Source organism: Urtica dioica, chromosome 4 (genome assembly GCF_054948205.1).
Source record: "Urtica dioica subsp. dioica isolate 48M chromosome 4, U.dioica_male_clone48M_v1_H2, whole genome shotgun sequence".
NCBI lineage: Eukaryota > Viridiplantae > Streptophyta > Magnoliopsida > Rosales > Urticaceae > Urtica > Urtica dioica.
In genome coordinates, this window is record NC_142759.1 from 14,240,909 (window position 1) to 14,256,785 (window position 15,877).

The 15,877-nt window shown below is 40.8% G+C and overlaps 3 protein-coding genes across 6 annotated transcripts; 2 read left to right on the plus strand and 1 right to left on the minus strand.

Moving 5' to 3' along the window:
* The first annotated feature begins 1,673 nt into the window (after positions 1–1,673).
* LOC149400690 (RING-H2 finger protein ATL7-like) lies at positions 1,674–3,409 on the plus strand. Of its 2 annotated transcripts, none has more exons than XM_089610958.1 (5): positions 1,674–2,070; positions 2,151–2,384; positions 2,483–2,568; positions 2,655–2,971; positions 3,089–3,409. In XM_089610958.1, exons 2-5 carry the CDS (start codon positions 2,157–2,159, stop codon positions 3,118–3,120), a joined length of 663 nt encoding a protein of 220 aa, XP_089467084.1. In that variant the 5' UTR covers positions 1,674–2,070; positions 2,151–2,156; the 3' UTR covers positions 3,121–3,409. The 2 variants fall into 2 exon arrangements, with proteins under 2 accessions (XP_089467084.1, XP_089467083.1); XM_089610957.1 differs by having other exon boundaries at positions 1,676–2,074.
* A 485-nt stretch (positions 3,410–3,894) lies between these two features.
* Positions 3,895–5,849, plus strand: LOC149400691 (phytolongin Phyl1.1-like). Its single transcript, XM_089612022.1, has 2 exons — positions 3,895–4,050; positions 4,473–5,849. The coding sequence occupies exon 2, from the start codon at positions 4,735–4,737 to the stop codon at positions 5,506–5,508; it is 774 nt and encodes a 257-aa protein (XP_089468148.1). The 5' UTR covers positions 3,895–4,050; positions 4,473–4,734; the 3' UTR covers positions 5,509–5,849.
* Positions 5,850–6,237: 388 nt separating this feature from the next.
* On the minus strand, positions 6,238–9,084 carry EMB2820 (Cytidine/deoxycytidylate deaminase family protein). Of its 3 annotated transcripts, none has more exons than XM_089612020.1 (11): positions 8,970–9,084; positions 8,817–8,881; positions 8,606–8,704; positions 8,459–8,510; positions 8,299–8,381; positions 7,998–8,158; positions 7,776–7,858; positions 7,544–7,646; positions 6,998–7,444; positions 6,786–6,886; positions 6,238–6,681 (listed from the first exon to the last, which is right to left on the minus strand). In XM_089612020.1, the coding sequence occupies exons 3-11, from the start codon at positions 8,661–8,663 to the stop codon at positions 6,450–6,452; spliced, it is 1,320 nt and encodes a 439-aa protein (XP_089468146.1). In that variant the 5' UTR covers positions 8,664–8,704; positions 8,817–8,881; positions 8,970–9,084; the 3' UTR covers positions 6,238–6,449. The 3 variants fall into 3 exon arrangements, with proteins under 3 accessions (XP_089468146.1, XP_089468145.1, XP_089468147.1); XM_089612019.1 differs by having other exon boundaries at positions 8,806–8,881; XM_089612021.1 differs by having other exon boundaries at positions 7,998–8,131; positions 8,606–8,881.
* Positions 9,085–15,877: the final 6,793 nt, after the last annotated feature.

Consider the following 15,877-nt stretch of genomic DNA (forward strand, 5'->3'; position numbering starts at 1 on the left):
TCAATGATTATATGACAAGATCTAGATTTACGTTAATTAATATTATGAGAGAGCATATAAGTCAAGCAACCGAAACAAGAGTAAACAAGTACTTACATTGATTTTCGGTTCACGAACTAAAAGCTTTCACAATCCGTCTTCGTCTTGAACGTACAAGCTTCCACACGATCCAACAAAGAACTCATTCTTCAAGGACTCGATGTGATGACACCTTAGTCTTCCGAAACGTAATCTCCGAGACGAATAAGAAAGATGCGTGTGCACAGTCTTTATCTCACTAGATCATGAAACTAGGTGTCTCAAGATCTCTCTCTTATTTTACTAAGAATGGAAACGAATTTCCGAGGGGAGGGGAGGCAGAAGTGCACGGCCAAGAGGAGGCTAGGTTGCACGAAATTTCTCTCAAAATTTGCTTAAAATAATTGCTTATTTTTGCCTTCTCATGACCCCCTATTTATAGTAGTAAAAAGGAGATATTCATGGAATCTTCCAGAATATTTTATTTCCTTTTATTGTGTTCACACTAGTGGATTAAATCTTGGCCATTGGATCTCATCTAGTGAATCCTACTTTTTCTCTCATCCATCAGATCAATATCTATGGGATATTATTCTTTTATTTAAATAGAGAATAATTTTATTTAGTGAGATAATAAAGGAGAATATATTATTCTCCTAAATGTTCTCCTAAATATTTTCCTTTAAATAAGAAGAAAATATAGGACAATATCTTATATTTTTCTCTCTCATTTATTTAAACACGGCCATTTATCCGATTTTCCCTGCTCTGATACCATGTTGAAGTTTAGAGAGAGAGAGAGTCTAATCTAGAGAGAAGATAAAGAAAGAGAGAATCGGAAAAGAGAGAGAGTGTTCCGAGACTTTGAATATTTCTTCACATTGATATGAATTTTGTATCACCTATTTATACATATGGTGGATACAAGTGAGAGTGTAATAAATACATGTAATAACTACTTCTAGGAAATAGAGGAAAAATAAATATACACAGAGAACAAGTCATAGGAAATATTATGATAAATAAATGCGACAATTTCCCATGTGGAATGAGTTCCAAGGGGTGAGGACTCCCAAGGCATGCTTGTCAGGAGGAAAGCACGCTAGTCAGGAGCAAGGACGAGCTGACGAGCGGGCGAGATGACGCGGGATGGCGAACTAGTGAACTGATGCGGAAGGGAGAACTGGCGAACTGACGCGGAAGGCGAGCTGTCGAGCTGACGCGGGAGGGCGAACTGACGAGCTCGATTTCACCACACTATTTTTTCTATGATGAAATATTTGTTTAAATTTGTCATTACATGGGTATTTAAACGAGCGAGTAATGTTACTACTTTTTTTAGTTAGACTAATGCGATACGTTTCTCACCTCACAGTATCTTTTAATAAAAGAAATCTTGTGAAAAAATGAAACATAGTAAAAAGTAAAACGTGAGATTAAGATTTAAGACATCTCCAATCAACGAATAAAGAAAACTTTAAGGACATTATTTTTTGTAACGAATTTTTCATGTGTTAAAATTTCTCATCAAGCCTCCTCCTAAAAAAAAAAAAAAAAAAAAAAAAAAAAAAACTCATCGAGCCTGACACGTCACATTTTACAGTTTTTATTATTATTTAAAATCTCATCAACATATGAATAACGTTAAAAAAAAAAAAAAATTACAATTGCATTCCCTTCGATGGTGGTTTTAGAGCTTGGGGAATCGAAGATCAAATCAAAGTCAGGATCAGGATGTTGACGTAGGAGAGTCATAAAATGCAGAAGACGACGATTGAAAATATCTTAACAACAAACAAAACCATTGTTAAACTTTTATTTCATCTTTAATCACATTACTTAATAGACCAGAGAGTACTGTTATTTAAGAAAATAAACAGAGGAGAGAGAGAGAGAGAGAGATTCTCTTCCATTTCCACGCCCACCATAGATCAGATCGGAGAGAGGCGAACCAAATAACCGACAGTGTATAGACAAACCCATTAGATCTTGTCCGACCTCTCGCCACGGCCTTCGGACAAACGCACATTGAATGTTCTTCGCTTCTTCTGGGTAGGTAAGCCAAGCCTCTCTCGCCGCTATCTATTCTATTTATCTTTCACACTCACAGAAGCAGGTTTGCGAATTCTCAGCGCAAAATGTCGTCGGATTACAGCGATGAATCGGAGACGATTCCGAAGTGGAACGAGCTGAGAGTGTACAGATTCGTGATGTTCTGCGTCCCAATCCTCTTCACTTTCATCTTGCTCTTCCTCTTCTACGTCTTCTATCTCCGTCCTCGCCGAGTCAATTGGTCCTCTCTCAGGATGCGAACCACCGCTTCGTCTTCCTCGCCGAATTCACTCAACCACACAGAGTCTCTCACGGTAATCATCACTCTCTTTTACTCTCTCATAACACTCTTCTCCTCTCACTTTCGACTCACTGAGACGAAAACTTAAAAAAAAAAAAAAAAAAACCCTAGGAGATGGAGTGCGGGCTGAGGAAAGAGCTGCGAGAGTTGCTTCCGATCATCGTCTACAAGGAGAGCTTCTCTATCAGAGACACACAGTGAGTGACCGAACTATTTCTCTCTCGCTCATCGATTAAGGTATTTTTTTCTTTTTCATTTATTTATTTTGGGAATCCAAACGCAGGTGTTCGGTGTGCCTTGGAGAGTACGAAGCGGAGGAGAGGCTTCAGCAGATTCCGGCGTGCGGTCACACGTTCCACATAAACTGCATCGATCACTGGCTCTCCTCTCGCGCCACGTGTCCACTCTGTCGCCTCTCTCTCCTTCCCTCTCCCAAACCTCGTCCCGTGCCGGAGAACGCCGCCGCCGTGGAAACCTCTCAGCTCGGCGATGCCGAGCCTTCGCTCCGAGACGACGACGGTGAAGAAGAACCTTCGGCCGCCGGAGTATCGGATCGCGGCGATCGCGAGAGAGAATCGATGGAGCGCAAGGGACCGCAAGGCAAACACGGACACAAAACTTTTCATTAGCTTGATCATCGTCGTCGTCGATTAGGGTTTTTGACTGTTTGTTGTTGTTAATTAACAATGTTTTATGATCTTCTTCGTTGATTTACAGGTCGAGCGACGGTTGTGGACTCCGTGGAGTAATCTAGAAGGACACGTAATTTTTAGAAGGAAATAAAGGAAAGAAAATGGTGATTAAGGAGTGTCTGTGACTGAAGAGCAAAGCATCAGATGAAGTTCCTCTAATCAACTGAGAGAAGCGTGTATTGTGTTAGCTTCGATGACGGTTTTTTTTTATGGATCCGATTTTGCTGTACCGTTCACTGTGTACTTGTACTATTTAATTTTAATTCACTTGTTTATGTTCGCATAAAAACTCTGTTTATCTTTATACTTTATTTTTTTGTGTGGAAACTGGAAATTTTTAAGGAAACGGGCTACGAAGGCAGTGTTATCGGTTGATTTTTGTGAGAGATTATGTGGAAATATGGAATTTGTCTATAGTTATAGTGTAGCTTTCAAGAAATTAGGACTTTATTTCTAGCAAAAAAAAAAAAAAATTATAACTTCATTTATTTATCGTTCTTAATCTTATTATTATCGCAAAAAGATATGTAAAGGAAAAAAGACTGGGGACTAAATTAAATGGAAAATGCTTTACATCACACTCACTACTTTAATCACTACTTTGAACTACCCACTTTAGTGTTGACACGTGGACAAATCTGTCCACGTGTCAACACTTGAGTGGATAGTTCAAAGTAGCGAGTAACGCAGCATTGCTCAAATTAAATACACGAGACTTGGTCAAAAGTTAATAATACACGAATGCCCGTACGACTTGTTAATTTTTTTTTTGAATAGCCCGTACGACTTGTTAATAGACGACATACTTTTCTTATTTTTTAATCAAGAATAGTCGTCATATACTTGCGTTTATAAAAAACAAGACATGTGAAATCCATAGAAGAAAGAAAGAATCAGTTTGGCATTAATCACCTCTCCTATATCTCTCCCGTTTTACGTCTCTCTCTCTCTCTCTCTCCTCTTTATCTCTCCGATTCCTCGCTTCAGGTATGAGCTATCTCGACTCTCGGCGATTGACTTTTACGTTATCATTATTATTATTATCACGGGTCGATTCATGGACCAAGAAAAGCACTCCTTAGTTTTGGGTTCAGTAAATCGGAGAAGGAGAAGAAAAATCACGAGTTCAAAGTTGGGTTCCCGTTGACTTTCAATCGTTTGACTAAATTCGTTCTTTGAATATCCGATTTCCCAGAAGAAATACTGTTGATGTTTTCTGATTCATACTTTATGTAGCGTTTATTTAGCGAGTCGTTACAATTTACAAGTGTTTTTAGATTGGTATCCTTCTTTTTAATGGGCAAACTACGCAAAACCCTGCACTGGTGCTTTGGTTAAATTATGATTTTCTTTGCCCTCTTTATGTTTTGGGTTATTGATAGTCTAATAATTCTTATTTTGATGTTCAGTGTTACGTACGTGATGTTGGAATATATGAAGGCATGAGAGACTTGATTCTCGTCTTCGAATATTTAGCCGAAGAAGTGCTTTGGTTTGCTCTGAACGCTTTTGATTTCGCGGCCGACGTGTTCCTCGCGTTCCACTTCCATATCTGCAATTTGATTACCGATCTTGTCCTCTCATTCCTTGCTCGGCTATCAATCGTGTAAAATCGTCATATCATCCTCAGCTTTGATTCATAACCAATAATTCAGTTCTTCGAATCCCCCGATGGGCTCAATTCAAGACATCGTTCACTACTGCTGCGTGGCAAGGGACAATCGGATCCTATACTCTTACGGAAACAACGGGGACGACATAGCTTCTCTGTGCTTGGAAAAAGCCCCGCCGTTCCACAGGTGGTATTTCGAGACGACGGGGAAGAGGACCTTCTGTTTCCTGATCGAGGGCGGGTACGTCTATTTCCTGATCGCTGACGAGAATGTTGGGATCCCCGAGATCCTCCGCTTCGTGGAGCGGTTCAGAGACGAGTTCGAGAAGGTGGCTAAAAAGGGCTCGATCGGGTCTTCGCTGAACATGAACTCGGTCCACGTTCACGAACAGCTTGTTCCCGTGGTTCGCCGCCTCATCGCTTCTTTGGAGAACGCTTCGCGGTGGACCGACGGAGGAGTTTCTCCCTCGGCCGGCCCGGCCGAGGGTTCTACGAGCTCCACAAAAGCGCCTCTGCTCGGAAAGTCTAACAGGAAGACAAAGGATCATCATCATCATGTTATTGGGATCGAGGAGCACCGGAAATCGAGCGACAGAGAAGGAAATAATAATAATAATAATAATAACGCCTCGACTTCTGCGGAGGTTGACCATTCTGGTCAAAGGGGAGAGAAGGACTCGAGTTCGGCTTCTAGGGTTAGATCTGCTTCGCAGGCCGTTCGGAAGAAGTGGTGGCATCAAGTTCGGATCGTTCTCGCCGTCGACGCACTTGTCTGTTTGGTTTTGTTTGCGATTTGGTTGGGCATTTGCCACGGCTTCAAATGCATTCACTGATGCTTTGGAATCTTTCCTTGTTTGTTTGGCTTCGGTTTCTTTAAAGCCGAAGGAGAGTTTTTTGAGGGATTTGATTGGTTTCTGCAGATGGAGATACAACAAAAACGTCTACAATTCCCTGCTGATTTTTTTTTTTGGGAGGAGATGTGTGTTTATTTTTTATATACGTCGAGTAAACATCAGATAACTAAACACCATTGTACAGGTCCATAGTTTTTCTTATATCACAGGCTCACAGCAATATAAATATGATCTACGTCTTAAATGTGTAGTGTTACTCTATTTCTGTTGCTACTGAGATGATTTGCTTTTATTCCAGAAAGCTGAGTATTCCCGACGGGGCAGGGACAGTTTCACATTTTATTTTTTCTTAATTAATTTATGTTGTGTTGGTTCATAAAAGAAATTGAAAATAGATACCGGTCCGGTTTCCCCAAAACCCATCCAATTTTACACAGACCTGGTACTGTTTTCGGACCAAATGGGAACAAGACCTGTTTCTTTACATTTTACAGCATGCTTTACGTAAATTATTTATATTTGAATACATAATCATATTGTAAGTGTCAGCTCTCTATACCTCAATACCTTTGGTTTCATTATAAACATGATTCGGAAACATAACATGACAATAGTCACTTGAATCATGGAATGAAGGGTTGAATACCATGAACAACCCGGTTGGTTCTTTAATGGTGCTCTGGTCAAGAACTAACAACTCATAGGAGATAACCAACAATAAATTATCCTCTTTGGGATTCGTCTGAGCTTTAATGACGGGTCATCGAGGACGAATGAACTTTAGATAATTTTGTTAATAATTCAATTGCAGGCCATATGACTAAAAACAAACAAACCACTTAAAGTAAGCCTATTGACCTTGTAGAATAAAGGTGATAAATTAGTACAAACAAAATAACCACCAGTCCACAACGAATCAATCACAAGTGTCTCTCGTGTACCTGAGAGAGATCATTATGAGCCGACTCTGACGAGCGTGTTTCCGGCGCATAAAAAACAGGCTTTGACATCACCACTCTGAAGACAGCGTAGTGATGATTCAAGCTCCGCTCTCCTTGCAATCTGTAGACGCTACCAAGTGCCCCGGTATTCGGGTTTGGGAAAGCAAAGAATATACGCCTTATTCTCTGGTGCACCAGAGCCATCGCGCACCTAACGAACCACAGCACGGAATCAGGATATTCGGACAAAAAAATAAAAAAAGAAAGATAGATATTAAGATCAAATAAAAATGGAAAACACGAAAAACCACTTACATGGAACATGGCTCCCAAACAAGGAAGATGTCGTAACCAGTACACAGGTACGGTCTTGTCGATAGAGAATGCGAATCCACCGCTTCTTCACCGCCATTGACCTAATTCACATGATGAAATCTGACATGTCAAAATCATTTTTTTTCTTTTTAAGCATTTGTTCAAATTCTACTTTCTTGATTGGTGGTCTCGGTAAATTAGGTGAAGCTAACCTTATCAAAGTTGGTCTTTTGCCTTTTCGCCGGAGAACCTAGAATAGAAGATTTCACAGATTCTGAGTATGTAGAGTCATCTGGTACGATCTTAGCCGGGCCGGGGAACAAATCTCTGTCCCTGGCAGCGGAAGATTCAATGGCGACCATAGCAGCGTGCCGTAATGGATGCCAATGATGAGAACTCGATTCTGTTTGCTTCTCAGCCCAACCCCATGGGAATAAACAAGATACCCCGCTATACAATGCCTCCATTTCATGTGGAAAACCTTTAGGCTTGAGTGTTTGACTCTCCACTGATCCTTCGATATCAGCCTCTGGATTAGGATTGAAGGTCTCTTGCTGTTTATGGCAGCTGATTTCAGTGGACCGAGAGCAAGTTTGATCACATGCTCGAGAAATAACTTGCTTGACTGAAGGATTTACTATAACCGCTGCATTGACAACCTGGAATTGCGATCGGTGAAAATGTAATGTAAGAAATTCGGAACACCAAAAAGAAAAACATTACTGTCATTCAAAGAAGCTAAAAATTGGTTTCCATACCGAACCAGTAACGCCAGATTTCGCAAGTTGAATGGCTTCATTCATGAAGCTGAAAATCGATTCGGAGTCCTCATCACTAAATCCGGTAATACCCTCGATGTTACTGTAGGAGGATGAATAGGAGAAACAAAGTTAAGTAAATATATATGGAGTCACTGGATTATATTCTGCGTGTACGAGAACTCGGACAAATTTATATATAAAAAAAAATATCAAGGAAAATGTATCTTACTAGGTTGGAGGATGAAATGATGTTGGCCACAGCTTACACTGTTCTTCCCATTCTTCTTTTGATGTTGCAGCATATTTGCAAACCTAAACAATACTTGAATATATAAAATATAAATTTATAAACTATAAAGCAGAAAAACAACGTTTCGTGTCTAATCGGGAAAAATCTTTTCAATAAGGAAAAAAAAAACCTCAAAAAAGATTGAAAGACAGTAAGACTCACTTTTGTTCTAAAAACATCCAAATGGTGAGTAGCGACTAATTCCTTCACATCATGTGGAAAACGGTAACACGATGACTCATCGTCGTCTAGAGAAGAAGAAGCTACGCACAGAATCACCGAAAGCTCGATATTTCCTGTCAAGCCAAGGAAAACACATTTCACTGATTTCACAGCATCACAGTTCATGATTACTGTTTGTCTCTCACGCCACACTAGGAACTCGAATCCAGGGATTCAAAATAACATAAAGCTATTGATCGATATGGAACCATCGGTGAGAGAGAGAGAGAGAGAATGAGACCTTGTGTTGGTTGACAATTGTGATTCTTGCGCACCCGCTTCACGTGGCGGAGGCTCTCGAGTGGTGCCATTTGGTTCAAACGTCTAAAGAGAAAAACATCGAAAAAAAAAAGTTAGAAAACTAAGCAGAGGAAAAAGCGGAATTTGAAATCGGAACAAACCTGATGATAGTGTGTGCGAGCTTTGGCTGGATTGAGGCAGCGAAGACTTCAACTGGTTAGGAAAAAAAAAACACCATGGACATAGTCAGGCCACATGAAAAATAAAAAAAAAATAAAAAAAATGAATGGAGATGGTATCAGCGTTACCGGTGGGTTGTTGGTGGGGAGATATTGGAGGCTTCTCTGGGATGTGGATAATCTCCATCCTCTCTATCTCTGTCTCACTCAATCAATCTACAACAAAGCCTGCGAAATTCGAACTAATTGGATTCCACATTGCGAAATCGGAGATATAAACAGAGACAAGGTCAGAGAAGAAGATTGGCATATTTCAAGGCCTATTGTACCCGGACGAGACCTTCTACTCGGCGGCGCTCTATCGCTGCAGTCTCGTTATCACTTTACCGTCCTCAAACAAATCCCCTGAAACCAGGACCACGATAACGCAAACTCAAACGCCAATCAAATTAAACCCGCAATATTCGTTCAAATAGTCTTCCTTAAAGCTAACCTCTGTAGTCTTTGTTCTGAACTTTGAGATATGAATCCGGAAGAACCCAAAGAAACCCGGTAACTCTGCCCAACCAAAAAAAAAAAAAAAAAAAAACTTCATCAAGTATTTATATCAACATATCATGAGTGAACAAAACAGTCCTGTTCTATATCAATTTTTTTTTAAAAGGCTGCATTAGGTATTGCTATCAACATATCGTCAGTAAACAAAACAGTATTGCAAAAAGATGAAATAGCGGCATAAGTGCCCAAAGTTTTCGGGTTTTTACACTTATGTACCCAAACTTTTTTTTTTTCGCGGCATAAGTATCCAAAGTCGCTTCTCCGTTTCGCTTTTAGTGTTTTTGACGTTAAATATAGATGGTCTTTGAAATGGACGGTTGTGACTGATTTGCTTAAATAAAAGAATTTTGAAATGAAAAAATAAAATAATTTTGAAATGAAAAATAAAATAATTTTGAAATGAAAAATAAAAAAAATAAAATCCCTAAATTCGCTCCTAAACCAGATCGACTAAACCAGAAACCATGGCTGAAGCACCGACGCGACTCGAGGAAGCACCGACGCGACTCGAGGAAGCACCACCGCGACTCGACGAAGCACCACCACTGGTCGACGAAGCTGCGTCGCGGGTCGAGGAAGCATCAGCGCGGGTGGAGGGAGCAGGTTCGTCGCGGGTCGAGGAAGCACCACCGCGACTCGACGAAGCACCACCACTGGTCGACGAAGCCGCGTCGCGGGTCGAGGAAGCATCAGCGCGGGTGGAGGGAGCAGGTTCGTCGCGGGTTGAGGAAGCACCACCGGACTCGGATTCAGTTGAAGAAGAGGCTGAGGTCGACGAATCCGACGAGGACGAAGCAGCAGACTTTGGTCTTCATGAAGAAGAGTATGCAGACGAGGAGGCTGAGAATGATGAAGCCAGAGCTCAGTCACAATGGTGGGCCGACATTAACAACGTCTGCAACGACGTAGAACAAGGAGATGCAGAGTCTGATGGATTGGCTTCCGAGTTCGACCTCAACAGCATCTGTAGCAGTGACGATGAGCAAATGACGAAGAGGACGAGGACAGCGTACAACCCTCGCTCATATCCCGCTGATTTCAAATTTAAACTGGGTATGGAATTCCCCTCTATGACTGATTTAAGGCATGTTGTGGTTGAAGAATTTATTAAGAGTGATCGACAATTTACATACCTCTGTAACAACAAGAATAAATTAAGAGTACGATGCGAGGGTTTGGGTTGTCCGTGGATTTTGTATGCTCGGCTTAGGGATTCTGGCAGTTCCACTGTTAGAGTGAATACCTTGGTTGATGAGCACAATTGTGGCATCGTATTTAACAACAAACACGTCACTAGTCGATGGCTAGCGGGACATTTTCTTGAGGAGTTCAGGTTGAATCCGAGCATGGGGTTAAACCACTTCAAAGAGATTGCTTCATCGACAAAGTTTTGTTCTGTAACCGACCATACTTTCTATCGGACCCGAAAGTTGGCTAGAGAGATATTAGAGGGAACGGTGCTAAGTCAGTTCTGTGTGCTTGAGGATTATTGTAAACAGCTTACAAGTTCTAACCCAGGTATTTTTGGGAATTTTCTATCTAATTGTGAATTTACTACGTAATTATGAATTTACTAATTTATTGATTGTGATTTTACAGGCTCTACAACTCTTCTCAAAACTACTCTTATTGATGGTAAGAGAGTGTTTGAGAGAGCTTATATCTGCCTCAAAGCTTGTAAAGACGGATTCAAGGACGGGTGCAGGCCTTTGCTTGGCTTCGATGGTTGCTTCATCAAGGGTTATACCCACGGCATGCTACTAGCGGCAATAGGTATTGACCCGAACAACTCTCAATACCCTGTTGCATACGCTGTTGTTGAGAAGGAGAATACCCAAAGTTGGACTTGGTTTCTAAATCTACTTCGGGAAGACCTAGATGTGCACAACACTTCTATTTTCACTATGATGACCGATAGGCAAAAAGGACTAGAGAAAGCTTTGGCGGATACATTCCCAAGGGCTGAGCATCGATTCTGCGTACGGCATCTTCACGCTAATTTCAAAACCGAGGGACACGGTAGCTTGACTTTGAAGCAACTGTTATGGAGTTGTGCCAAAGCAACGACTGAGACTGAGTTCAAGCGTCGTATGCAAGCACTCAAAGAAGAGGACGAGAAGGCATACGATTGGTTAATGAAGAAACCACCTTCGCAATGGAGCAAGTCAGCTTTCAGAGTGCACGTCAAATGCGACATGTTATTGAACAACATGTGTGAAAGCTTCAACTCCGCGATTCTGCCTGCGAGGGATAAGCCAATCATCACACTACTTGAGAGAATTAGGTTCTGGCTTATGTGTAGGTTTGCCACTAAAAGAAATGAGGTTCAGAAATGGGTCAATGTTGTTGGGAAGCGTATTATAATGATTATAGAGGACCACAAACACACTGCCAAGTATTGTATGCCAACCAACGCAGGCAACGGAAAATTTCAGGTATTTGTTTTGATTTAATGATAATCTGAGATGATTTGGTTGATTGAGAATCTGATATTATTTGGGCAGGTCATGTTCCGAGGGTCCGAGAGTTTTGCGGTGGACTTAATAGGTAAGACATGTACATGTCGCCTATTCGAGTTGACCGGAATCCCGTGTCCACATGCATTAGCATGTATTTGGTCATCGGGTCTGCAGCCTTTTGATTATGTGGATGATTGCTACAAAAAGGATAAGTATGTAGCCGCATACTCTGGCATGATCGCGCCTATGACGAGTCCAGACAAGTGGCCAAACTCCGGTCCCAATCCAATAGACCCACCGCTTGAGCAGCGTCTACCTGGGCGTCCAAAGAAGAAGAGAAACAGACACCATGACGAGATTCCGCCAGGAACTACTCACGCCCCTCGAAAAGGACAAACAAACCGGTGCAGCAACTGCAAGCAACAAGGGCACTCGAGAAGGACTTGTCTTAATGAAAAATCGGTAGAGGTTAGTTTTTATTTGACCTCTTGTTTGTTTGTTCAGTTTAATCTCAGTTCAAGTTTAAAACACTACCTCTCGTTTGTTTGTTAGGACTCGGCTCTAAAGAAGAAAAGAAGACCATTCTCGACGAACCCGACCGCCGAGACACAAAAAAGGAACGAAAGAAGAAAGAGGCAACAGGAAAGAGCTGCTGCTGCGAAGACTCGATTATAGGCTTTAGATAATGGCTGCGTTATGGTTTTTTTTTTTTTGAGACATGGTGACGATTGAATGATGTTTTGTACTATCAATATGTTTTGGCTGTTTTGATTGGAATGAAAATATGTTAGGTAACACAATAGATAATTTGATCCTACGAATTGCAGAATTCATATCAAGGCACAAAAAGCCATTTCAGTCCCGAAAGATGTTTTTTTTAGCTGTTATCTTCATCAATAATAACACAACTCAAGATCAATCCTCGATTCAACCCCAGTGAGTTGGTCAAGTGGTAAAGGCCTCGTGAAACTTAGTCTGGTCTAACCCGGGCACCACGGTTATAAACAAAACACGATTAGAACGATTCAAATGATCAACAAATCGTCAAATACAGACCAGAGAGACACATGCGATTAAAGAGTATAAGATGACACTTACAGAGATAACTGCAGAAGGTTCAACATGATCATAAGCGCTTTATTACATATTTAACACATTCATATGCCTCTTCAAACCCATATTAGAATTGCCGGGCATCAAGAATACAGTTGTGGGAAACAAATTCATTACCATTAACATGAGAGTCAAGAAAACAGATTTAACATGAGAGTCAAGAAAACAGATTTAACAGCCAAGAAAAAAACCAATTACAATTCCAAATAAAATTCCTGCGAAAATGTATCTAAAATTCATGCTTTGTGATTTCCTAATTGCTTGCTCTTCCTCTCTGCCCGTAGGTCATCTGGATAGTTCGAATTCCAACTCGTTTACTCTCCTAAGTAATCCGGGTATAATTTGCTTTGATCTTAGGCAAATTTCTGGGTCTAACCATTGAAAAAAGCTGCATTGTTCCTCAGGCTGAATAAGAAGAGAAGAAAATCATATCAAACAAACATTATCAGTTGAAAGAAATCAAGAATCTCCACAAGAGCAAATCAGTCCACATAGCAGCTCAAGAATCTCCACAAGAGCAAATCATATCAAACTTACACGTGACTTGTAGCAGCTCAAGAATCTCCTCCCGGGATTCAAATCGGTCCACGAGGTCCTCTGGACGACTTCTACACCACAAGAGCAAATCCAACCCCGAACGGCTCTCGACGTCGTCGATTCTCCACTTCCGCGGGGAGACCAGCGGCTCTTGGTGCTGCAGCGACTCCCGAAGGACGAATTCGATCCTTCCATGAGCTTAATTTCAGCGATTCTCAGGTAGAAGAAGTATCCAAAATTTGGGGATTTAGGGTTTTAGGTATTTTTTTTTCTTCTCATAATATGTGAACTGGTCTTTATTTCGGTGGTTTTATTTCGCCATTTCCTCTAATTTATTCCCGTTTATTAACTCTGATATTGTAGGATGAAGACACGTGGCTCGCCGTTTACATTTAACGTCCAAAACACTAAAAGCGAAACGGAGAAGCGACTTTGGATACTTATGCCGCGAAAAAAAAAATTGGGTACATAAGTGTAAAAACCCGAAAACTTTGGGCACTTATGCCGCCATTTCCTCATTGGAAAAATATTTGAGAGATGCTATTCAATGATCCATTGAGCATCTGACAGCTGGACGAATTTTAAATAATTTTTGGTGTTTATCACTTTTTGGGGGTGAGTCGTGTCAGTCGTCCTCGTGACCAAAATCATTTCCGAAAATATTTAGATTTAGAAAAAGTATATTTAAAGTTTTTAAGAAAAAATAATTACGAATGAACACTATTTGTATTTAGGATCCAATTTTTTTTAAAGTTTTTTTTTTAAAGTAATATAAAAGAAACACTGTTCATTGAACAATATTCGTGAGTAGAGGTCTTACTTCTACTTTATTTATTTATATATATATATATATATATATATATATATATATATAATATGAATGTCGATTTAGATTTAGAACTAGAAGAACTTGTAGATGAAATTGAATTCATTAATTTCTCTTCAAACAAGTCACAATTATTTTTTAGAGATTTGTTAACAATTGGCCATTCTCTATGGGGCATATTAAAATAGTAGCCAAACTATGGATTTATTAGGGATATAGCCAATATTAAATTAGAGTCCCTAAAATACCCTTTCCCAATATCACCCATGTTTGATACCCAGGTAATTGAGTCTGCGATCAATCTCAGCCCCTAAACCTCTGCGATCAATCTCAGCCGCGACCTCTCCGTCCTCTCGTACACCTCCGCCAGCCCGCCACCGCCCTCGCCAGATCCTCATCGCCGTCTCCGCCGAGACTGGAGGCGACCGGACCTTCTCCGGCGGAGGCTCCGACGAGGAGATCGAGGCGGCGATAGAACGACTAGAGACACGGCGACGGCGATCTGGACCTCTCGAGCCTTAACCTCCTCTTCAGTGCGTCGACTCGGTTCCTGCACTGTGCGTTGGTCACCGGCGAGCCCCGCCACCGCCCTCGCCAGATCCTCCTCGCCGTCTTCGCCGAGACCGGAGGCGACTACACCTTCTCAGGAGAAGGCTCCGACAAGGAGATCACACTATAAACGACATTGCACCGTCGTCATCGGATCGCGCGAAACCCTAGGATCGCCCACGCGCCGCCGCTTCGGAGAAGGGGAAATGGCTTCTCCAGGCGTTTGCCGTCGTTCCCGGTGCCGGAGTCGAGCTCCGCGACGGCGATTGCGTCAAGATCGGCGAGGCGACCTCGATCTTGGCCAAATCTGAGACAGGTATGTTGTTTTTCAAATGGTAAATATTATTTACTATCGAACGACGATTTGTAAATAGTATTTACTATCAAGGTTATGATTTGGACAAATTTGAACGAGCCGACGAGTATGTGTAACATTACTGCAGTTATTTTTCATTTTGCACGTTTTACTATGAAAGATGAAGAGAATAGATCACACTATAAACGACATTGACTTTCTCGCTTCAAGATGTTGGTTTTTTCAAATGGTAAATATTATTTACTATCGAACGGCGATTTGTAAATATTATTTACTATCGAACGGCGATTTGTAAATATTATTTACTATCGAACGGCGATTTGTAAATAATATTTACTTATCATTTTCATGAATAATCTAACCCAAAATCGTTCGGAGATGACGTCTAGGATTCAGTTAATAATATTTACTTACAATTTAATGGTTAATCTAACACAAAATTGAGCGGGGATGAGGTCTAGGGTTTCAGTTTGGGTGTTTTATGAGATCGCAAAGAATTGTTAATAATATTAACTAACCAATTTACTTCGTCGGCGCCGGAAGTGGAGAGATTGAAGGATTTGAAATTACCAGAGATTGAAGGTTGAGATACTCACCATTTTTTCTTCGTCGGCTTCGGAAGTGGAGAGATCGTCGGTTTCGTGTTCGCGAATGAGGGTAAAAGAAATTTGTTTGGCGGAGAGGTTTGTTTCGAATGAGGGAATTGTGTTTTGCGCTCTATTATTTGAACTAAGGGTAATATAGGAATATTAAATTGTATGGTAGTGGATTGGGCTACTTACTTAAATTTTGTGATAGTTGGGCTATAATTTTAATAGAGGGGGTCAATTTGGGCTAGATACCTAGCCGCCCCTATTTTTTATTATTAGAACACATCAAACAAGTTATCCCTTTTATATATTTAGGATCTAAAATATTAATCTAGTTTTCCAAAATATTAATTACCGGTCCATATTAACACGCAAACAATTCAGAACCATTTTTGATTACTAGTACTCGTCAAACAAGCCAGAACCATTCTTTTGTGTTATGCTTTGTTCGCA